Here is a 24,996-nt window from a genome sequence, read left to right as displayed (position 1 = left end):
TGTATCAAATAAGAAGTCTTCGTCTATAGGGTCATTGTGCATGTCTGCGTTGTGGTACTGCGCTGCCCTATCTATTAGCTGGTTGAAGACAATGGTGTCGTCAGTAGGTGACGGCTTTGTTGGGTATGAGGAGGTGTCGGGGATGGGATGCGTGTCATATGGATCAGTAGGTTCACCCCATGGTTCATCTTGAGGGTTCGGATCCTCTGGTTAGTCATAATCATGTTGAGGATCTTCCCCTGTGTCACCCTCCTTGTCCCTAGAGTGCGTAGGAGAGTAAGGAGCAAAAAGCGTAGAAGGCATATGGGGATAGAAAGGAATGAAGGGTCTGGAGGGAGCAGTCCCAAAGTCCTTCTTCTTTAGAGGAAAGGGGAAATGAGAGTCTGTGTCCAATGGCCTCTTCTTCCTGTGTAGGATTGTGACTTTACCAGTCTCGGGGTTTATATATATTTTTGCTTGAACTTCTGATGGATCTGGATGGAAGAGTTCTTCTTCCACTGTCCATGGCTGTGTCTTTGACTTCTTTGGTTTAGTCTTTTTTGGATCGACTATTGCCTTCGGGTTGATAACCTTTTTTGGTTCGACGACTTTCGGTGCCTTATTGCTCTTTCTCGGGTTGGCCTCTTTGTCCGGGTCGACGAGTGATTGCGGATCGACCGGATCTTTAGGTTCGATACGCTTTCTGTGCTCGACAGGTTTTTTAGGTTGACTGTCTTTTGTCGAGTCGATGACTTTTTTCGGATCGACTGGTCTTTTAGGAGCACTTGTCTTTGGTTCGATGCCTTTCTTTGGTTCGATAACCTTCTCTGGCTGGACCACAGGCTTCGGTACGACGCCCTTTGTGTCGATGACCTTCTTCGGTTCGACGACCTTCGGCACAGCAGCCTTCTTTGGGTCGACGGCCGTTTTCGGGTCGGCGGCCTTCAGTTCGGCTGCCTTCTTTGGTTCGGCGCTTCTTGGCTCGACGGCCTTCTTTGGTTCAGCGCCCTTTTGCTCGACGGCCTTCTTCAGGTCGCCGCCCTTAGGCTGTATGGCCTTTTTAGGTTCTAGAACCTTCTTTGGGATAACGTTACTTGGACCTAGGGTCTCTGAAGGCTTAATCTTTGTTTTCGGAGCCGAGCCGAAAGGCGGGGCTGCTGAATGATGTTTTGGATCTTGGCTAAGGCCTTTAGGCGATACCTCGACCGGAGCCTTCGGTAACAGGGTAATCGGTGTCGGGGGCAGTGTACTCACGGTTTGCCCCGGTGGGATTTCGTAATCGGAGTCCGAGTGGTCCTCGACTGTGATGATCTCTAGATCCGAATCTTGCGCTTCTGGAAGATCTTGTTCATCCTCGAAGATGTTGTCTTGTTCCGGTGCCTGTCGCTGCATCTCTTGCCTAGCGGCCCATCGAATCCGGATGGTTTTCTTCTAACGGAATTGGGCACAGGCTGGGCAGGTTTCTTCTTGGTGGTCTGGTGATAGGCACTTGTTGCATACTGTGTGTTTGTCAGTATGCGGGAACTTGGAGTGGCATTGTGGGTACCTTTTGAACGGGCTCCTTTCCATTGGCCGTAGGCCCACGTGGCGTCGAAAAGGCCCAACGGCCCGCGTCGACGACCGGGTCGAGATGGAAAGCTTGATCAAGTCAAGAAGTACAGAGCGAGAACAATACCGTCGAAGTCAAAGGCCTTTTGGCGTTAAGAAAAGTTTAGTTTCGATTCCGAAGTCATCCGAACCCAATGGCGGAAAAAAACAATCTGAGGTTGGAGAAGATGCCCATGCGCACTGTAGTCCAGGGGAGGAGTCACCTATCTTGTGATACTTCGAAAACTCTTCCAGGACAACAAGGTGCAATCATCCGGACCCAACACTAGGGGGCAATCTATGCACAGATATGAACTCAGCTGCCCACATGCCTCGAACATAAAGGACTGCTTTTGATTCTGGGGGGGACAGTATTCTGCACAAATGTGGCAGACGACCCGTCCGTCAAACTCATGTTCTACCACAGGGGTCTCCAACCAGTAGCACGTGAGCTACTGTAGCTCTCCAGCTACCTCTGAATAAATCACCTGTGTGCAACCCAGCTTACTAAATTAGAAAGCTTTTGCTTGGTTGAATTAATATACATACAAAAAATGTAGATTATACAACACCAATATTAGTAGCTCTCAGTGTGTTTCATTGAACAGAAGTAGGTCTCAGTACAGAAAAGGTTGGGAGACCCCTGGTCTACCAGCTCTGTTCTGAGTCGGGTCCATTATCGTGGCTACCAAGGCAGAAGTCCGGAACTCGAAAAAAATCAACAATTGGGCTATTAAACTAGTTTTTTTTAGTTTTTAAAAGCAAACTCCCACTTTGGGCGTTTGTTTTTGCAAAACAAAAACGTTTACTTAACGGCCACCTGAAAAATGGCGACCCCATAGCAAACTTTCATTGCCCTCCCCCGAGATCGCAAAATGATATGTGAAACTCCGGCCAGGCCAGAGCGGTGGAGGGAATATCCTTTGCCATCCTGATGGACGGCAGGCTGGCCTACATACTGAAACTTAGGCCCTAAGGTCCTTAACTTTGGCATAGAGACATGCCTTACCATCACTCTATTGAAAATTTTATAGTGTAAAAATCCAAATTCACTTAGTGGCTTCTAATATTGCACATTACATGTCCAATCCCACCTCCTTACATCCTGGTGTCTCTCAACTGGTTCCGCCACGCACCCACACTTACTATAAAGTTTGATACAGCATACCTCATAGTTGAGATGTTTTTGCTACAATACAAATGCTCCCTGCAGAGCACTTCCCCTAAATCTAATAGGAGATAAAAGATTAAGTTCACAGTCAGATTTAACGTTCGTCTCAATCACAGATAAATAAAACACCAAGCGGCAAAACATTATTATTCATTTTATTTCTCTTTTTTTTAATGTACCATACAAAATGTATTTTAGAGTACCAGTTTTAAACCAAATACTGGGTTTACATTAGTAAACGTTTTAACAGAAACAGCATAAAAACTAATTCTGGCAACAGACATATGAAATGCCAAGATAAAGTACTTATTGCATATATCTAAAAAAAACAAAACACAGAAATATTTCAATGGGAGCGCACGGCAATGCTCACTCATGATAAAATGCCTCAGTGTCAAAGAAGCAAAAACATCCATCTGTGGTTTATTAAAACAACCTCCTTGGAAAGAAATGCTAAAATACAAACATTCCGATGTGTAGTGCTCAATGTTAACAAGATTCGCAGAGGCGACTTGAGGGAAATCTCTAGAAAAGTTGCCTACAGCTTCACAGTTCAGCATGGGTCATCAAAATCAGTTTTTACATCGAACAAGCTTTTCGAGCAATTTTGGGAAAGGTTGGTCGAATTAATCCCTAGAAGCGAGCAGTCTGGTTTCGCTGACCAGTGTTCTCCTCTCGTTACGCTGATTCAGCTGTACTTTGGTTGTGTCATAGCTGATCGGCTGCAAAAAAAACGTACACTAGAAACAGCGTACACTAGAAACAGCGTACACTAAAAACACTTGCTACCAAATGCCATTAAAAGACTGTCATGCACCAGGGGGCTAGAATTTTGAGACACAATATCCAGTTTTAATCCTGGACATCAATAGGAAAGTATTTAAGTGGGCAGAGAATCTGCAACTTTTATACAGTCATCACAAGGATAGCCGAGACAAGTTACCAGCCAAAATGTGCTCAAACCAGGCTCATTCCGCCACAAGTGATGAAGATTGAAAATCGTGACAGAGGCTCGGATGCACCTTAGTTTGGGTTCAAGAGTGGAGGGACATATGCTGTCCAAATCAAAGGGTGGAATGTTTGGATGCAGTTCATGCAACTTTGCATTAACTACAGAGAGCGACTATTGAATGAAGAGGACATATTTGTGTTTCTGAGTTCTGAAAACTGAATGCTGCAGAGCTTGTCTACAACTTGTCTCCTAAAATTAAACAAGTGATGCTAGTGGAGTCAGAAGCCATTGATTTTTGTAATTTTTTATTTTTATTTTACCGAGTTTTACATAGCTCAAACTTCACCAGAAACGGGTTTCAGAGCGCTTTACATAGCACCAGTTGCATTACTTGAGGACAAATTAATTTTTTGTTAAACACGGGGAGATTAAGTGATTTGCCCAGAATCAAGGGATGTTCAGCATCATTGCCGAGACTCGAACCCAGTTTCCCAGATTCCAGGTTGCCCGCCCTTGCAGTTCGGGAAAAAATGCTATGACTTATAAAACAGCCGAACATGTTGCGGTGTGCCAGTAACTGTCCCGCCTCGCAATGCTGATTGTTTTTCACACATTGTACATCAGTTTATTCGTTTTTTGAAGGTGACAAAGTGAAACAGACATCTACTAGTTTTAATGGGTGCACATTTTCAGTAAACATCAGCCAATCAGATTGCATTAGACAAATAAAGATCAGGCCACCACTTCAGGAACAAAGCCCATATTTCTTTTGCTTTCAAAGCTTATGGCCTCAATTAAAAACTGATTTTGATGATATTATAAGATGATCAGAAAATAACAAATCGGACTGTGAAAAATACAGCGGGTACAGTTTTTCACTATTAATGCATTTCTTTCTCTGGCAGCCTACCCCAGCGAAACGTTGGGATGGTCAAGGAGAACACGTTGCCTTGAAGCAGATAACTCAACCTATCTGAGGAGGAAACGGGTTTCTTGAAAGGATTTAGTTCCATGTAACGTTTATAGACCCTATGTATAGTCAACACTTGCAACAGAGACAGGACGCCAACTGGTTTTAAGGGTAACCAGAAGGCTAGCAATATCTATTATCCAAGTTCTACTGATAAATGGAAAACAAGCTGCAGTTGTACGGTACACATACATGATGAAAGAAGAACAGAGAACAGCACGTGTTATGTCAAAGACACCTGTGATTTAATATGTATACATACGTTTTAGTTACAAAACAACCTCACTTCTTTTCGTAATCAGAACTTGGCTAATACCACTTCCTATATCCTTACCCATCATGAAAATACTGTCGTTGGCGTCCAAGATGCTGCAAAGTGAAATCTGTCACCGGGGCACATTCCATCAGAATAGAAGAAAAAAAAAAACAGACTTTACAGCCCAATTTTTCTTACCGATGGAATGAGATTAGCTCTTTTGAATCGGAGGTTTCCGTTTCTTCACCAGAAGGGAACCTTGCCCAGGAATATATACAGTTTACGAGCAAGTCTACGCCTACAATGTCAGTCGAAACGAAGAATTCTACCCTACTTCATTTACTGTACAGCAGAGCACGGCTGATAAAATTTCAAATATATATTTTTCTATTTGGTTAATCAAATCGTGTAAACAGCAATTTTCTAAAGCATTTAGGAAAAATATCAAACTAGCTTATTCCAAAGGATCTATGTAATTTTAAAACGATTTGTTTGTCTTTTCTGGCGCGAGCCATTAAAGAAAACGTCAGTTTAAAACAGATCCAGTCAGGCACCATTAGAGAGAAGCAATATTCCGGTTCAATGGCAGTTCCATGTTACAGGCTACTGCTCTTGCATACTTAGCTTCATCAGAGAGGGGGCTGGGGTTAGGGGATCAGAGAGTAAAAGAAGGTGGGACAGTCCCCGCCCGCCAACAACATATCACAGAAACAGAAAACAAAAATTATAAAAAAAATTCAATACACTTTCTACGCTAGCTTCTGCAATACTGTACGACATGCTTACTTTGATAAAACAAAAATAAACACACCATGACAGTCTAAATCAGTCCTATTGGGCTGCATACCGAGGTTGTTCCCTGCTGCATAAAGACCGGTCACTACCAAGAGAATTGCAGAGAAGTGCTGGTCAGAGAGGGGAGAAAACGGCAGAGTGACGAAAAACCAGTTAGCGGATAGGCAAGTTATCAAACGGAAATGAAAGAAAAGACCCTACAAAAGGATGTTAACTTATGAATAATAAAATGCACCTTATTTCGGCCAAAAGTTTTCAGCCATCGGTCGCATATTTGTATATTTACCAAATGTATACAACATTCATTGCAGGTTCAGAAATGTCTGGCAGCCTTCAAACGGAGTGCAGGTTTATATATAGGCATTTATTAGGAAAAAAGGTCACTTTCTGAATGCGCCAAACTATAGACCATTTGGTCATTTCAGGATCAAAACGCAAGCGCAAACTTAAATCATACACGTCAGACTGGAAATGTTGCGGTTCCGCCCACTCCCCTGGATAAGGAGACGTACCCCTTGTTTCAATTGAAGCAGCCTCAGGACACACAACTCTAAGATAAACTTGCTCGCCACTTTCTCAAAAGATAGTTCGGGTCACCTCAAGTTGTTTTGAAAACCATTTCTAGCTCAGAAAGCAGAAGATGGTCGCTGCCCTGGACACTGTTGCGCGGCACTGAGAGAGATGGTCCTAATGGTATTTTTCGGTGATCGAGGGACAGCAATGCACATACACCATAAGCTGGTCAGAGTGCGACCCCTCCTTTTGAGTTAAAGGGTGCAAGTGAGAACAGCACAGTTGAACAGGCTTGCGACACACACTTTTTGTGTGGTAGCGTCAGGATAATGTTTGGGCACTCCGGCAGGCATCAATCGGACTAAAGCATAGGCAAAGAACAGCCAAACCCTGAATTCTAACCATTAAAAACATGATATCCTTCACAAGAGTATTTTACATCCAACCTTCAGAATATTCCCTCCCCCCACGTCTCGAAAAATATACTATATCTTCTCCAAAAATATACTATATCTACCAGCTCATGAAGGGATGAGAAATAATTTTAATCAAAAAAATTGAACGCTCGGTTCCTCAAAGTGGAGCATTTTGGTGCCTCGCTTGTAGGACAGCAATGCAGGAAACTGTCACGGTGATGGTCAGTATTGTAGAATAGCATACCTGGTGTCCATCATCAGTCTACGGGACGCATAAAATATTTTTCAGCATTCCTATTGACTAAAATCTGTAATTCAGAGGTATAACATCCTTTCAAGACACATGGGTCTTGAAAAACTGCTTGTTTTCCAAAAAACAATAGTCAAATATATACATATAATGGATACATTATGAGTAACGCACAAGACAATATGTTCAGCTAATCCGTTAATCAAAAAGAAAAGTGTCTTGTGAAGGTCACAGAATCCAATCATGGCATTTTAGGTAAAAGATTACTGGTTAGGGGCCGTTTAAAATAAATATTTGTTTTAATTAACTTTTTAAAAGGCGGAAATATGAATTCACTTTGATGTCCTTCAATGTACTGTCTATAGACTTCAATACCATGAATAAACATTAAACTGGACCACTGCTGCGAAACGCCAACTCGGCAAATCTTTACCAACCTCATTGCTAGGAAATACCTAAATGTTTTATTCCATAACTGGACTTAATAACATATTTGACTATGCAAAAATGAATCTTTGGTTATTTGCTTATTTTAGCGCGAAGGATGCTGGCATATTCATTCATGGATTGACGCTGTTCAATAGTTAATGGATTCAGAAGGAGAATTTGTAAGTAATAAAATCGATACTTTTGTAGGGTCTTCTGCAGTTTAGTTTAAAGGCATGAGAAAAAAGATTTTCAAACCATTTTACTGGCAGATGTCGGCTTCAATGTCTGCCAAGCTATTGGAAATGTTTCTATTAGTACCAAACACTGTAAAAGATTTTTTAGTAGAATGGACGTTTAGGATATAGCGTCAGGTGTTTGTGGGAAATAATGGGCTAAACTTGGAAATGGGTTCTGGAAGGCATATTTTGGAACATTCAGTTACTAAAGTCTGAAAAGTTTCATTTCAGAAACCAAGTTAAAGGTCCTGAAATTTAGTATTTTTTAATTGCGAAAAGATGGTAAATTTCCATTTGACCGGGTTTTGATAACTTTGCCGAGGCCCAAGTGATAGTTCTTTCTTCAACTTTTGGATTGAAAGGTGCAAAATAAAAATAAAATATTCTGATAATTCCCATCAACATCATGATACAAAAAAAAAATGAATCGCAAGCAATGGCAGATGTCTCTAAAAGTCATACCTAACCGGAAACATGGTGCTTCCGAGTCAAAACTTAGTCAAGATTTTTGGAATTAGGACAATTTCTTGGACTATTGTCAGCGAGCATTTTTTTAATGATATTAAAGCTTCCTATTTGAATAAAATACCACTATGTCTTTTGTTAGAGCACCATGTATGCACTCCAAAATCCTTCTGCAAAAGGTAAACTGTTTCTGAAAAGTTCAGGAGAAATAACATTCGCATTCGGGGTAACTGAAGACAAGGGTAGCGCCAAGAAACCCTGTTGCTTTTGGCAGGCGCTATTTTTAGGAAGCCAGACAGACTTGAAGAATTGAGTAGAAATGCATGACTAAGAAAACTGCATAGGAGAATCCATTGTTTGAATGGTTAAACTTGAAAATTCCAGTCTGCAGCCATTTGGGACCACAGCTACATAAAGTAGCCGGACCGGCACTTCTCGCTCCTACCTATAAAGAAATATGAGCAACAGGCAATTTCGCGAGGCTGCTACATAGCCGGGTTCCCTTCTGCTGCTATACAACATGCCAGATGTGTTTATTTGTTTAATTTGAGAAGAAAATAAATGACTAAAGAAGTTGCAAAGGCAAAGTTCTGAATCGTTCATGTGTTTCAGGATATGTGGGCTCAAGCAGAAAAGATCGAACAGTCTCATGGGATGGTTGTCTTAGCATTACAAGTAACAGAATCCATCTATGGCGCCTAACGTTGCTGAATAAAAAGGAAATGCCAACCCCTCTCTGTCAACGCGGACTTCCTCCGCTGCTAAAGCAGTGATCCGCAAATTTGGGAACATCTAACACAGGAAACCAGCAGCTCAGCAAATTACACAGATAGCACATTTCTACCATATTTTTCAAAAATATATATGCTGTAAATTTCTCAACAGAAGTGGAGAAATTAAAAAAAAGTTTATAAAAAAAATCTAAGCAAATGCTGCTATTCGAAGATAAGCAATTATCTGTTTAAGAGAAGCTGGAGAAAGTGGGGACCAGTCTGCCGACTACAAACGTATTGTTTTTCTCCGTAATCAACTTTTCCATAGCTTCCAGACAGATTAAAAATGTTAAGTTAACTAACAATTTGCTAATGATAAAACTCATTGTTTTTTTTAATAATTTTTACATAAAGGCCACTTTAACATCAAAACTAGGCATTCTAAGAAATAGCTCACCTTTCCTTGTACAAAGCTACCATTGTAACAAATAAAAGCTGTCTAGATTTACAGTTATGCCCAAGCACAGGCAGTCTTTACAGTACTGATGATTACAAGTGCTCTTATAAGTTCATCTTCTGATATATAGCTATATGTTTCTTTTTCTCATGCATATACATTTATATGTGCTAAAGAGTCCTAAGTCTCTGAAGACCAGTCGTGTGCGATTCCACAACAGCCTGAACAAAAAGACTCCTTCATTTGGCCTGTTCTTTGTAGCTTGCACCTTGCGACCACCCACATATCGCGTTTCACAGTTTGATAACCCTCCTGTTCCGATTTTTTCGTTCGAAGTGGAATTGCTACCCACCCTCCAGCTCTCTGCCCAATATTCCACAAAAAGACAAAAGAAACCAGAATTATTTTCCCCAAAACACCACTGAGTCTTCCAAGTAATAACCTACCTCATCTCAGAGAACCTACAAGTGGAAATCTACAACTAATACTTGTGGGTTACCCAAAAAACATAAAATACATATAATTTTAGTGCATTTAGAGTGAAATACTTTGCACAATTACAGGCTTTTTCTATCATCATCTTAACAGAACTTTGGAAATCATTTCCTGTAATGGGGCAAATTTGCTTATGCACAGCACAAATGAGTTTTGAAATCTTTCGTAGTAAAAGAGAGGCAGGAACACTGCACTGTTGTGTTTGACTCCAGTGCATGTTCAAGAAAATCACTCATTACCCCTTTCTGCAGGTGTTTATAAAATGCAAAAGCTAATAAGTCAATGTTCATCACATGTGTGTATACATACGTATATACAGTGTGCGCACTCAGCTATATATAGAAATAAAAGGCAACACTGTCCGACCCAAGAATGCAAGATATGGGCACCTAGAGAGCTAGCTCTTTTGGTCCAAATGTTGCGACAGGGAACTTTATCTTTTGTTCAGTCGTTACTAATTAAAGTTTGTGTGGCCGTCTGTGGGCAACTTTCCCCACAAAACAAATTTGTTGTGCACCTAGATGGGAAAAATTCAAGTTTAAAACAAGGAGCAACCTAAGGGGGAAAAGTGATGGGAACACTAAAGACAGGCGAGTCTAAGAACAGAGAAATATGAGTGAGCTACTACTTTCCGAGTAGTGTGGAATGCATGCTTAGCCCCAGACTGCGTTCCAGAATTAATTTTCTGCACAAAAATAGCAGACCGCAAACATTGGAATCGTATGTTCGCCCACAGCCGTGCAATTTCCTCTCGTTGCTTGTCGATGCCTAGAAGACCTGTTCCGGAAGGCGCTTCAAGTTCCATGGTGTCCTATTTGGCTCACATTCCCAGCAAATGTGCAATGTTACTGCCCTTGCTCTTGACCCATATATTTAAAGTCGCCCAGGCCTCTACGAGATCCGAAAGCAAAAGTCATCGCGGGGAGGGTGCAAGGACGGTAAGGGATTCGGACTAATGATTCATCCGGTGAAATTTGCACTCACCTTGTGTCACACTATGGAACCACCAAGTTCCAAATTAGACTCCTCAGAATGTGGCGGCTACATGTGGTAGATACAGAAAAATAACTCACTTAAAATATTGTATGGTGGTAACTGCTGGACAAACCTAGCCTGTACCATAGTAGTGAGCTCTCTGTTTTCAACGAGAGAACAAAAGCCAAGACTAGGTAGGACAGGGTGACACACCATTCCCAAAACGCCCAAGTCTAACAGGCCTTTCCATCAGCGTTCTTATCCAGGCTCAATCAACGAGCTTCGGCTAGCATGCATTATTTTTGTTTATGAACGGAACACTGTTTTGTAAAACAAAAACAAAAAAGAAATACCTAGAATAAAAAACAGAAAAAAATAATTGTCTTTACACAATTGTTCTTACTCAGAACTGGAGGTTAATTATGAAATTATTCTGAAAAAAAGCTTATTTTGCATTAGTGAACAGAAAAGCAGCACCTAGAGTCAGCAACTTGATGAGATGTTGCCGCTTATGCCATTTGAGCATGTTCATTAAATGGAAATCTAAAAGGAACCAAGGCTTACTAATGAGGCAGAGGAAATCTGGAACAGGACGCAAGAGGATCTGGGATTGTGCACTGAAACCACGATTTTGCCCTCTCCTCCCCTAAACCACCCCACACTCCTCTTCCACATACCCCCAATACATGTAATATCCATCCAACCAGCTGAGAAAGCAAAACTATCTCCTATAAGGCAGCTCCCTTTTTTTCTTCCTCAAACAAAAATTGCTTGTGAGTCGGAAACTAGCAGCTGTGCGTGAATATCACTCAAGCGTATGAGCAGGTCACTCAAAGCCTTGGAACTTTTATACTGGAACATCTGGGGTTGTAGAAGCATTGGGAACTATTCCCCAAAAAATAAAGAGTCCCACATCAATTACAGAAGTGGAACTGGCGACATTTGGGCAAGGTGGAAAGTGCAAAGAGCCAAGAAAAGTTTGCCATCATGATGGAAAACAAGCCCAAGAGTGTCCAGCCGTTCCTTTTCCGGTGGTGGATACTGCCCAGTCTGTACCATAGTGGCGAGCTCTCTGTATTCATCGAGATGGCTGAGGCAGGACCGGGTACGAGAGGGTGACATTCAGCGAGTCGTTGTGCTGGACAAGGGATGTGTGCTTGTAGTGCAGGACCAGGTCTTTCAGCGAGGCATACAAGTTGTATGGTTCAGCAAAGCCGTAGCCAGTCGCCGTCTTGTAGATCACGCAGTGCTTCGTGTCACCGTCAACACTAGGAAATAAAAGAGGAAATGTTCAGTGGCATACATTGAGGTGCATATAGTGTCAAAGTTCCTAGCATCGCCTCTTAGAACGAATGTCAGAAACCAAGCCATAGCTCTGGCGTCTGTTGTCTACCGATGACACTTAGGGAAGTTAACTTACAACTACCAGGAAACTAGATGCACTGGCACAGAGAGTGGCACAGTCTTATCCCCGCCTAACCGCTACAACTGGCAATGAATTTCACGACTATATACACTTGGGCCTGATTTTCTGATACTTTTGGGCACCCGCGTTCAAATAACAGATGCATACAATTAGTATGCAAGTGAACGTTTACAATCCAGATTCACAGAATTTCTATTGGTAGAATGTTTCTTTTATAAACGTAATTTGCAAATGCTAAATTGAGCCAATATAGTTCAAAATTAAACATTTTAAGTTGGGGTGGGTGTTTGTCGGCATCCCTAGGTGGTCTACCTGCAAAGGTAGATGAACACCAACAAAGACGTCAGTTTGTAGGTATTCGTATATTCCCTGCCGCTACTTCATCAGTATGGAACCTCATGAAGAGACTCCTGTAAAAGGCAGGATTTAGATCCTTTTTTCCAAAGTAGGTATAGGTAAGGAATGTCAACATACTGGTGGTGAAGGAGAAAGGGGTTTCTCTACAGTCAAAAATATTTTTCCAATGACGAAAAATGTTTTTATCCACGTTTACAATATGCAGAATATTCCACCAGGTGGACAGTCATCATTTAAACATTTTATGCATTTGAGTTTGCTGTGTAATCAAGCCAGACATTTTCAGACCCCCACCAACAAATATTTTCTTCTTGATTGGGAAATTGTCCTGCTCTTCTAAAGCCTTACAGCCTGCCGTAGTGAGCTATACCAGCCATTAAAGCCCCGCTCCAGCGTTAAAGAGCCGAGGCAAGGTCGTTTAACAAGGGAGTGGGAGTTAAATGCCAGTACCGCCTAGTTACGGAGGGCTGTAAGGCTATGAGAACATTACGCCACTAGAGGGCAGAAAGTTCTAACAAATAAAAGAAAGGCCTGACGGAGCCTGGGGAGATAGAAATACCCTACGGCTCCGTGAGGCCTTTGTTTACAGCAACAGCTTTGAACAAACATTGGAATGCTGGAGCTCCGGGCTTCAACCGGCCATTAGAAGACCGGAGCACTCTATTGTTTTCAATGGTGCTCCCAGCATTTCAATGTTCTAAAACGTGTTACAATTAACCAAATTCAGATATCAGGATGACAACAAGGCAATGGATTTTACCACTTCTAAGCAATGATATCTGACAGATATAAGTGGATTAAATGCACTGATGAGGTACTGTCTGCCCAGCGCAGTTACTCACACAACGGAGCAGGCGTAGCAGCCCTTCAGCCTACTCTTTCGTATCAGGAATGTGCCATCACGCTTGCCAGCGAGCATCTCCTCCGCTTGCTCACGGTTGATCTTCCCCACGTACCAGGTCCGTTCTTCGTGGTGAGGCAAATCGTCTTCCTCGTCCATCAGGGAATATTGGCTAGAAAAGGAGCAATCGTTGGATTAAAACCATGAAAAAAACACAGCACGGCCAATAACGTAGACCAAAGCTTACAAGTGTCACTGAGTAAGTGTTGGGTCCTGGAAACGACACGGTTTCTCATACTCCCTTGCACATATTCTGGCTCCCTACTCCAATGCAAGAAAAATCTGTAATAACAGGGGGCTACAAACACTTGCTCAACAACAATGTTTCACGGGTCAGCAAGCGGCAGGAAACAGCCCACACCGATGGCATCTAGGTGAGGGTGCACACCACGGGCAGGGGGGTCTGTGAAATGTACGACTGTGGGAGCAGGAACCACCCCAGAAACTGCAGGGGGTTCAGAAACATCCCACAGGCTGCAAAGCAAAGAGTGGGAACAAATTCCTGGAACTCCAGACGGGGTGGATGACACCTGGGGTCTGGAAATAGGAAGTTGAACCTGTGGACTGGGAGGTGAAATGCCACCAGGGATGGTAAAGGAAGAGCAAATTGCCCAAGAGATTGTAAAGGGGACCTATAATTAAAAACTGAGAGTCGAAGACAGGTTTTTCCTATCAGGATCACATTTTGTAGAGTTATAAAAAGAGATGCAGACAAGATAGCGTTTAGGATGTGGCAGGAACCTACCACATTTTAAACTGGAAATAAATGAATCTAACATATATTCTGAACTTTGTGTGAAAAAACAAAAGTAAAGCAAACTCGAAAAAGTCACAAATAAAAATAAAAAAAAACATACTCCTCTGTCTCATTCTTGATTCCTAGCCATTCGTTGATTTTCTTCTGCCTCGCACCTTTCTGGTTCAGCCAGCTGCAAAAAACAAAAAAACAAACAATTTAAAAACATCATCGAGCTGATCATACGAAATGGGGAAAAGGAACATTCAACAAAATGGGTTTTAACACTCTAACGGCAACTCACACTTAGGCCACAAGGTGTCAGTATTTCGCTAAATTGGAGAGAAGGACACTTCCACATTTTAAAAGCCAATTCACGTACTTTTGTCTGAAGGTTTGTCACTTTAGTGAGGGTCTGATGGTATTTTGCAGCCCATGTGCATCAGGAAATATGTCTGACGAGATTATATTTTGTCAGAGCCATGTGTCTGTATCCAAGACAGGTTTTTATAGGTCTCTGCCTATTTTGAGGCACACAGAAGACCACAGAAAACATACATTAACTCGAAAATAGTTCAAAAGGGAGCCTACGCGACGCAACATTTTAAATTCTAGCAGTGAAAATATACTTTTTTGGCTTTAAAGCCTGAAACAAAAATGTAAATCACGTTTTTTCCAGTTTGACAATTATTCCATTAGGCCCAGCCTCTGGTACTGTTTTTGACTGAACCGAGTTTTACAGAAAATGTGGCTTATCTACCAACCCCCAACTATTACAATATGCACAGAGCTCGTAATTATTCGATGTGAGATGAAAGAGAGCCTTACACACATTTATGGATACAAGGTTGTTCCATGTAGAGATGGCAAAACCTTTCTTGTCCTAGGCTTTCTTTTAGTAAATTTGGTATGCCTCATGTATAGAGCCTTTTTGAGATCATAAACCCGGGAATTCGCAAAATCAGAGGGTTTACACCACAAAATCTGTTCACAAGTCTGAAAATTCTGCTGAGACTTGAAGAAGGACTTTTGTAATCCTTACCGAAACGCGAATAGGACAGGGTGTTAAGAGGGTTGCCGCCCTACTGTTTCTGAATTAGAAAGAAATTAATATATTGTTTACGACTGCAAATGTGATCGCAAATCATTGGTGAGTTATTGATCCCTGAACTGGGGTTGTAACTGATTCGCAAAGAGAAGCGGTCCCCTTAGAACCCATTGCCGTAAGCCTGTTCCAAAAAAGGAGACCATATATTTTTTAATACGCAGCGCCATTTTGTTTAGTGACCATGAACATGGGTGTAATACACTCATAGGGATGAAGGCCAGTTGACCATCCTAGCCCACCATACTCGTCATGGTTGTAGCCAATCAAAGGGCGTTTAAAAATGCGTCCTGTCTTAGGAGTATTAATTGGGCAGGTTCTTCTGCGACCCCAGACGATTTGATATTTTGTGTATTGACCTATCACTACATAAGCCAGTTCGTGAAATACTGTTCAACTGCAACCACGTCTGGCAAAGTGAATAATAATATATTAGGCCCCAAGTGGCTTATGGGTACTTTCGTTCTCTTGTTTCAATACAACCTATCTGATGAATGCCGGACATAATGATCTCTGAATGGAGAGCCCAAGCTCTGATGTATGGTTTCCTTCCAACATCAGTGCCTCTTGCAAAAAACATGTGCCTCCTTACTATAGCACCTGTACCTTGTGGTAGAAAATACATCGCACTGCACAGATATTCGATGGAGCCCAAATGTCGAAGCCATAACTCTGGCTTCAGCCTCGTACCGTCAACACACAGAGAGGTTCATGAAGCTAATGGACAAAACTTAAATCAATGTGGCAAAAAGTAAGATCTTAACTAGAACACTCAAGTCAGGTCACAAAGGAAGCAGCTAAACTGGTGAGAGGTGGTCGATTAATTGATGAAAGACGGCTTACATCAGGTACTGGTCGCGGATCTTGCGCAGCTGCATAAGGTCGGGCTTCAAGCTGTTCATCCGCTTGTCAATCTCCCGATTCTCCGTCGCCTGCTGCTTCAAGTCTTGCTCCAGCTTCATCTTGCTGTCATGTATCTCAATAATGCGTGATTTCAGTTTCTCCGAGTTCATTAGAATTCTGAAGATGCCACAAAGAAGAATTAAAAATTGTCAATTAAATGTTTTAAATACAAAGAACCATTCAAACACGAAGCATATCTTTGACGCGCCTACAAGAGGACACATCAAGTAGAAAAGAAAAACAGAGCAAAGTAAAGAGTGTGAAGGAATACATTAAACAGAGAACAATTCCACGCGGATTTTATGAGAAATATTTGAAGGAATTGTTCAGAAAGGCAACTAATCGAAGCAAAATGTTCAGTTGCAACGGTTTAAAAATGTTATTTTCCACTGTTACAGACATTAGTTTGACATATTTGATTTGAAACTACGTTTAGTACAATTTTATCTATCACTCTTGACCTAAATATAATTTTAACACTACCGCTCATCATAACCCTGTCTGTAAACCAAAATATATCCTTAGTTATCCCTCCCGCTACCCTTAACACTATTTGTGCCTGTCTGTCGAGCTTGTCGATGCTTAACCTGTTCTTCGGGTAACTGTGACCTTTCCAGAACAGAACCTTGGGTACTACTTGCAGGAATTTGAAATGGCTGCTCCGTAAAACTTGGATTGAAAAATGCGCCATTAAAATCTACCTTGTGTGCTTTAATCCAACTCTGTAATGAGGGGTGCCAAAGAAAATGTCAAACTTTTTAATCAGGCACATATTTATTTACGTAGATCTTCTATGGGTATTAACATTATGGAGATGTTAACATTGTAGCATGTTCTAATCTTTGGGGGAGAGCATAAGTATTGGCTCGAGGTGACGTCCGGCCCAGAAATCTGCACCATCGAAAACAGGTCCTTACTTCTGTAGCTCTTGGTCGTTGCCCTCCCGTCTGAACTTCTCAATGTACTCCTTGCTGCACCTCTCCTGAGTCTGGCACTGCTCTTCGAAGATCTTGATGGTTTCGTTGAAGGCATCGATAGCTGTGCGCTTCATCTGAAGTTCCTGAAAAAGTAACGGGTACATGGAATATTACTGGCTACTAAAGCGACATATTTTAGCCCTAGAAAGTGACAAGGACAGGAGTTGGGTAGGGTTCTCCCTCCACTGAAAAATCACCACAAGTTTGAGGCCATCTGCAATTGACTCACATGCAGTTATGACTGAGTTTTACTTTCAGGTAAGATAGTCTCTTCTCTTTCTATCCCTAAGACACATTTTATGTATTATTTATTTGTATTATTTACTGCATTGAAATTTGCTGTGGTCATTTCAACATAATATCAATTCTATCTTACTTTAGTGTTTAGCATTTTTCTTTATATTCTCTTTATTTACAGTTAAAAATATGGTTATATAAAAATATATAAAATGAATCTGACATTTTTCTCGATTTGTTTTCAAGCGCAAATATGGAACAAGAACCCTTGTCTCTATGATGATTTTATGGAACCTAAACAAACCTTTGCAGTGCAAATCATACAAACAAATTGGATTGCGACTGGGACTTCATGTGCAGATTCTAAGGCATAAAATTCAGGGAAATCACTGGATACAACTTCAAAACATGTAGGTTTAAGGAATATCTACGAAGCCGAGACACAGCCGCAGGCTTAAGTAAGTTAATCCGGCTAGTATTAATTTGTGGCTAATCATACACGCAAAGGTGAATTTACTAGTAAAGTATGGCTGCTCTGACACAGACGCCTCAGTCACCTCTTCTAGGGGTAAAAAGGAACCACTCAGACTTGTCCCCACTATCAGGCCCAGCTAAGCAGGCAGCCCTCACCACCAAGATACCTGGCTAACAAGTTACTGTGAACATCACCTCTCACTCCTTGCACAAGCACTCGCCGTGCAAAGAACAATAAAAGTAACAGTGAGAAATAATACAGTAGTCTGTCCAGCTTGACTCATCCGAAGGAGCACTCATTGGCCAGTTTTGCATGGTCACCAACATGATGTAAAATGTCCAATTAACACCATGTTTTTGCTGAGCCGTGGCTCTGCAGAACCACTAGTGAAACAAATGTAAAGTGTGTATAGAACAGGATGTTAGCCTTATCGACTCAGGCAGGTAGACTGCACGACACGGGTACACAATATGAATCAAACAGAATTGGACTAATACGAGAGATGAAATGAGAAAACTTCGTAGAAGTACCGATGGTATGACCTCAGCTTTAGTCTGCTTTTTTGTTTTGTCTAACAGCAGTTTTTAAGCAAGAGGTCTCTCAAGCCTAATGGCTTCACTTATCTAATGATTTTAATCCCCGGGATGGGTTTTACTTAACTTGGGAATTCTGTCTGTCTTTGGAATGGATGTATGACGTTACAACGCGATCAAAATGATCGCGGTACATCACAACGCAACTTTTACAACGCAAGTCGTTACCACGACTTGCGCTGTAGGGTGCTGGACTAAGGAATAGTAGGATTTACTATTCCAACTCCAGCCTACGTACAGTAGGGAAGGTTTTGGAATAGTAAATCACACTATTCCTTAGTTTAGAGCACCCTCCAGTGCAAGTCGTGGTAACAACTTGCGTTGTAAAAGCTGCGTTGTGAATTTATTGCAGTGTTTTGACCGCGTAGTAAAGATTGTTTCCCCTTTGGAATACCTATCGAAAGAAATCTTCTTCTGCAAGGACTAATTTTTTGTCTCATTTTTTCTTTTTAACTCAATTTTTCTACATCTCTGCGTCTAAAAACTGATCTTCAAATCAAGGGGCTGCTGCTCAGGTTCACCTCCCACAAACAAGCTGCTTGAAATTAGCATCCTGCAAGGCATGCCCTGGAAATCTTGTCGGTAATGGTGAGCAATCCCCTGCAGGCAGCAAAGCTCCAATTGTATCTTAGCACTGCGCGCCAGCAGACACACAAGCGAAGCAACAATTGGCCGGTCACTCGGTACCTGTGAAGTCCTTGTATATTCGTCATACAAGGTGTCGTACTCTCTGCTCTTGTCCTGGTATTGCTGGTGATAAACTTTCAACTGTTCTCCGACAGCCTCCACGCTGTCCTCTTTCACCACCTGCTCCTGTGGAATAAAAGTACAAATTTACTTGTTAATGACACAAGTTGTCACTCAGTCGTCCCACCCTTGTTCACTATGAAACAATCTGATCAGTACTGTTCGATAAAGTATTTACAAAAAAATCTAAAATCTAAGGAAACCTGAATGTTTTGGGTGCCCGAGTGACCAAATGATTTAGTATTAGTCATTTCGGTCACTTATATCCCACTATTTGGAAACATTAGACTTAGACCGTCTTACCAAATAGACAAAAATCAGGGTACTCAACAAGACAAATGTACTAATTGCAGTTTTTTGTTGCATTAACATTGACAAAAAAGTATGTTCATGGATACTGTCCTCATTATGAATTGTTACTGTAAGAATTTTCTGACCATTTTTGAAGTAACAGCCTACAGATTAAAAATCCATAGGTTGTCCCAGGATTACACTCAATTTGTCAAGGCATGTGATGTATAAGGTTTTTTATCTAGAATGGAAGGAACTATTGCTCAATTAGATCAATACATATACAACATTAAGGGTATTTTTGCATACTTTTTTCTTAATTTCCTTAGCTAAAAAAATCCAATATTTATAACAAATATGGATCAAATTGCATTTCCCAATAAAGGAAAAAACAACTATTCTTCTTTTAAAAGCAGAGTTTCAAAAGACTTCGAACAAAGACTTAGGGCCAGATGTAGGTAGGCGTTTACCGGGTGGTAACGGCCGAATTCGGCCGTTACCGACCGGTAAGAGCAATTTGACATGTAGGTCCCTGTATTTTACAGACTCGGTAAATTTACCGATAGATACATTTACAGAGTATGTAAAATACCGAGTCGGTATCATTACGGATTCCGGTAAATTGGTATGTAGGTGGGACTCTTCTGAGTCCCACAAGCAGTACAAAATCGGTATTTTACCATCAAATACTACTTGATGGTAAAATACCGTTTCTGGTGTGCATGCACATGTGTGCATGCACACCTATGCCATATGACAGGCAGACCTGCCCTTAGGGCAGGTATGCCTGCCACATGGCACCCGAGCCTCTTTTGGGGGTGCCAGAGGGTGTCAAAGTGACACCCCCTGCACCCTTGTGGCAGTCGGTATTTTCCGATGTGGTAAATACCGACCGGTAAATGCCCAATCAATCCTATGGGCTTCAAAGCCCATAGGAATGAATGGGCATTAACTGGTCGGTATTTCCCGCATCGGAAAATACCGACTGTTTCCGATTCGGTAATTGCACATCTGCATTTACCTACATCTCGGTACTTTTATTTTCCGACCTCTGAAATACCGAGTCGGTATGACTCGGTATTTAAGAGGTCGGAAAATAAAATTTACCTACATCTGGCCCCTAGACTTTAAATGGACTGCCGGATAATGATGTCACAATAGATCTCAAAACCCAAGCTGACATCATCAAACAAAGGAATATTCTAGAACACCTATTCTCGGTGATTGTTAGCGATGCAGGTCTGACGGAAGAAAACAGCGTTGATTCTCTACAAACAAAGGGACGGACCCAATAAAAGCAGAAATATCATGGAAAATAAAAGCAGATTTGATTGAGTCGACATTAACCGCGCCGCCTCGTCTCACCTGCTGGTGCTTGGAGATGGGGTACAGAAGTTTGGTATCCAGCTTCGCATTGTACTGTGCCAACGACTCATGTCGATAGTGATTAATCAGCTCTACCACAGACGAGAAGGTCAAAGGCTCGGAAAATCCATACTTCCCTTCGCGGTGGAATATCTTGATGAGTTTGTTGTTCCCGCCTTTCCTGTAAAGTGAAATAGGCTTGTAAGAGTTTGCACACTCTAGACTATTTCTTAAGTTTTCTCAGATCTCTCTTTGACACAGTTATCCCAAGACTGGAACAAATTGTTTACTAACTGAAGTTGGAATTTGTAGAAAAAAGTGCTAGACCTCAGGCAAGGTGCACTTTAAGACACTGGCAATGTGCATGCATGTTTGTCCTGGGACGTGTGGACAGCAGGCGTTGGGACGCTTTACAACATGGAGTCTTTAATACAGTTCTAAGGCACTTGGTGATGGTATTGTAGCATTTATAAAGCGCTCACACCAGACTGCAAGGTGCAGAAGCATATTACTGGACAGGCAGCATGCTACACCATGGAGGTGTACATGGTCGGACGCGTGTGGTGTTCGCAGTGACCCCATAAATGACATGTTTTTGTCTTAGGGTGCAGCACCTGTGTGATGGTTGGGATTCACGTGACTGCACAATCGCGACTAAAAACAATTACAGAAAAACCTTAAACAATGAGCTAGTCTGACTCACAAAAGAAGAGTACAATACACAGTAACATGGAATGCATGACAGGTGCACCTGCAAAAAAGATACACAATGTTTCTAGTATGGATATGAAACTGTAAATGTTTAAATATGAACAGTGCAATAATGGTGATGATTTACAAAAACAGTTAAAATAGAGTTATGAGTTCTGGTCAAACCAATGGAGATTTCAGACTAGTAGTTTGCTGAATGTTTCTCTTCCCAGTCAAAAGCAAAATGACCACAGAGAAGTGTCTTTGCTGCAAAATGTCACTGCTACTTGGAACTGAAGGCAATCTCTTCTCTCGCAGCCTTGTACAAAGAGGGTTCGGCTTTGGTTCTGACTTAGGTCTGGGCCGGCTTCATCTGCATATTGAGCACATGTTGCACCAGAGCAGTATCCAAGAAAGGGCTTAGCCCACCAGGCAGATATGTATTATTATATCATCGTATAAAGCGCACAACTAGTCAAAAAGGGCTTCCCGGCACTAAGCCGAGGTAGAGATGTCGAGATTGTCAGCTTAAAACAGCCAGGTCTTTGCAAAACATTTCTATGCTTGCAATATCGCAAGATTTCTTGTTGAAACTTTCTTTTAATGGCTCAGTGACACCCAATAAGCGTCAGAGAATTTGGGGATGGATTGCGTCAATGTGATTTCTGGGTCCAGGCCGAGAAGGCCAGTAAGACGCCTTCAGGTGTCCAATCCTTCGGTCCTCTAAGCCCCATGCAGGCCACCCTTTCAAACCCGAGTATGGCAATTATGTTAAGTACCTTTTTTTTGTACTTCACATAAAAAGTACCACAGTATAAACTAGTTACTTACCTGTAACTATATATTTTATTTTCAGAGTCAACCGCAGGAGTCGTCCGTGTAGATCAGGGGTCTCCAACCTTTTGTGTAGTGTGAGCTACTTCTGGTCAGTGAAAATCGTCGTGAGCTACTAGACCCCAAGCAACTCGCGCACTTTTCGGGCGACCTCCCCCGCCCAGTTTCATTGACGTTAAGCCTATTTCTTCAGAGCCCATGGGCCCCATACTGTGGCTTCAAAACAATAACACTGAAAGAAACAACTTTTTTTCCCTTTTTACCTGTGCACTGCCTTCTGCAGCACAGTGAGACAAAAAGCTAAAGCACAAGCCACAACAGTGACACAATAAAAGCACAAGCCGTGCAAGCGGAGACTGATGCTTGTCGGAATGGGACAGAAAAGAGGCTCTGGCACCAAATTAAAAGCAGCCCCATAAGCCGTGTCTGATGGCTCACTGCACTAAAGCAGCCACTGCAGGGGCCTGTGCTTGATCTCATGGTCACAGATTTAAATCCCAGCAGGTACACTCATCCTTTCATCCATTTGAGGTCGATATAATGAATAGCCTTGAGTTGGGTAACAATAAACATCTGTTATTCAGCCCCAGGACACCTTCGGGTAATCGTGTGCTTTGCAACTAGACCTGTTATGTTATTAAATATAGGGCAGGCTAATGAAATAGCTCAAAAAAAGTGGGCCACATTTGCAAAATAAGTAAAACTTAGACATGTTGTAGGACGGTGTTTTTTAAGGTATGGAAGACTACTTGGCTATTTGCGCTTGCAGCAGGCAATGTTTGGTACCATCAGAAAAACTTACAATAAAAAGCAGCCCACCAGCCAATAAAATCGGCACACAAATAGCCAAAAACCCACAGACAAGCATTGGTACAGACTACCAACCAATAAAATTGTCACACAAACAGACCACAAAACAACCATACATAACATCCTGAGTGGCAACACGACACCATGAAACAGTCAAGGCCTCACTGTGGAGAGGCCAGAGCTGGGAAGCCAGAGCTGCCTGTGTCCCTGAAGAGCACACAGAGGCCAGTGAAAAAGCACATTGTGGTCCAGCCCACCTCTGGTTCAGTCAGCACAGGCTCAGAATGGACCAGCTTGAGATGTGCTTCCGGTGACCTCTAGCTGCCCCATGCCCATGCTATCGCCCCCTGCACCCTGTCACCTGTTTCTGCTCTCTGTCCTCCCCTGCTCTCACTCCGTGCTTCCGGTACCCCCTGTCTGTCCGGTTCTGTGCCACAGGCCCTGCCTCTGTCCCACTCCCTACTCACTGCATATCCATGGCTAAGGTCCCTGCACCTGTACCTGCCCTGCTCACCACTGTCCTCTATCGCTGCACTCCCCCCTATCCCTTGTTCTGCCCAACATGTCTGCCTTTCTGCCTCTGCTCCCTGTCCCAACTCCTGGCTCCCGGACATGCTCTCTGTTACTGCACCTTGCCCATGCTCCCTGTCCCTTCTCTAACCCTACACTGCCCTTATCCTGCCCTTGCTCCTGTCCTGAGCCCTGTTCACCGTCTCTGGCTCTCCCTCACTCTTTCCTTGGCCCCCTCTCTCCCGGTCTACGCCCTAAGTCTGTCAGTGACATCTCGACAATCTTCTCGTCGAACCCTCGGTCTCTCTCCATCCCCACTGTCTCTCCCCAGCCCCTCTCTCTCCTCCTACCCCTACTGTCTCCCCCAGACCCCCTCTCTGTCCTGCCTCTCATGGTATCTCTGCGCCTCCACTGTCTCTCCCCAGCCCCTCTCTTGTCAGTCCCTCACTGTCTCTCTCCGCCCAAACTGTCTCTCCCCAGCCCCTCTCTCTCTCTTGCTCCTCGCGGTCTCTTTCAGTACAGCTGCTCCTCTCTCTCCCTCACTCACTCTCTTTCCAGCCCTCCAGTCTCTCCCTAGCACCACTGTCTCCTCCTGCCCCTGTCTGTCCTGCCCCTCACCGAGATCGATTCCTGCTGCGGTGCGGGTGACCTCACCTCCTGCTGCCGAGTTGTGGGGGCTGCTAGGGCCGGGGTATTTGCAGCATATCATTGGAGCTTGCAGCAGTGCGGCCTGCTTGCACCATGCTCAGCTGTCAGAAGAGCTGCAGGTAAAATCAAGCCCCTCCTGTGCCCCCTCCCCCACGGTACAGAGAGCCGAGCCCCCCGTAATCTTTCTTAAAATGCATTCCTCAATCCCCTGCACACTGCGGTTGTTAAAAGGCAAAACTTGGGAATAAGCAGATGCCCCCGCGCCCAGGGAGGGGCGCCCTTGAGCTCCTCCGGGGTCCCAGGAATGGAGGGAAGGCAGCCCAGGGGGGGTGCGCACTTGAGCTCCTCCAGGGTCCGAGGCTGCTGAAGGAAAGGCTGAGGGGATATCAGTGGGCGGCGCAGACAATGAAAAGAAATCTGCGAGTATTTCAGGCTGCGCCCCGGGGGTGGGTTTCTGTGTCCCCTCAGCCTGCCTGCGGGAGCGGCGTGGACTAGGAGCGGGTTCTCGGTGGCGGTGGCGGTGGCAGAGTGAGGCAAGGTGGGTCGGGCCGGGGAGGGGGGCTTAGTACTTGCGCCCGCACAGCAGGACTGGAGTTATAATTCATGGCACCGCTCGCACAGGCGAGTTAGTTGAGAGCCCACGCCCAACACCTCTAATCGTCTCCGGGTCTCACCGGCGGTGAGTCTGTGCCCTTAGGGCATTTTCCTTTTTCCCTGGACGTGAGACTGCAA

The 24,996-nt window shown here is 43.1% G+C and overlaps 1 protein-coding gene across 1 annotated transcript in view; it reads right to left on the bottom strand.

The window, feature by feature from the left end:
* Positions 1 to 2,878: 2,878 nt before the first annotated feature.
* PIK3R2 (phosphoinositide-3-kinase regulatory subunit 2) overlaps positions 2,879 to 24,996 on the bottom strand; it is a 163,880-nt gene continuing 141,762 nt past the window's right edge. The window contains exons 10-16 of the mRNA XM_086946992.1: positions 20,773 to 20,953; positions 19,057 to 19,182; positions 17,005 to 17,147; positions 16,028 to 16,204; positions 14,201 to 14,272; positions 13,285 to 13,455; positions 2,879 to 11,927 (exon numbers count right to left, since the gene is read on the bottom strand). Coding sequence (XP_086803118.1) covers positions 11,738 to 11,927; positions 13,285 to 13,455; positions 14,201 to 14,272; positions 16,028 to 16,204; positions 17,005 to 17,147; positions 19,057 to 19,182; positions 20,773 to 20,953 — 1,060 coding nt within the window. The 3' untranslated portion in view covers positions 2,879 to 11,737. The remainder of the gene's footprint in view (positions 11,928 to 13,284; positions 13,456 to 14,200; positions 14,273 to 16,027; positions 16,205 to 17,004; positions 17,148 to 19,056; positions 19,183 to 20,772; positions 20,954 to 24,996) is intronic.

The sequence above is a fragment of the Lissotriton vulgaris genome, chromosome 12, assembly GCF_964263255.1.
Source record: "Lissotriton vulgaris chromosome 12, aLisVul1.2, whole genome shotgun sequence".
NCBI classification, from domain to species: domain Eukaryota; kingdom Metazoa; phylum Chordata; class Amphibia; order Caudata; family Salamandridae; genus Lissotriton; species Lissotriton vulgaris.
Note: the sequence above shows the minus strand (reverse complement) of the source record. Positions and strands in the feature narration are given on the sequence as shown.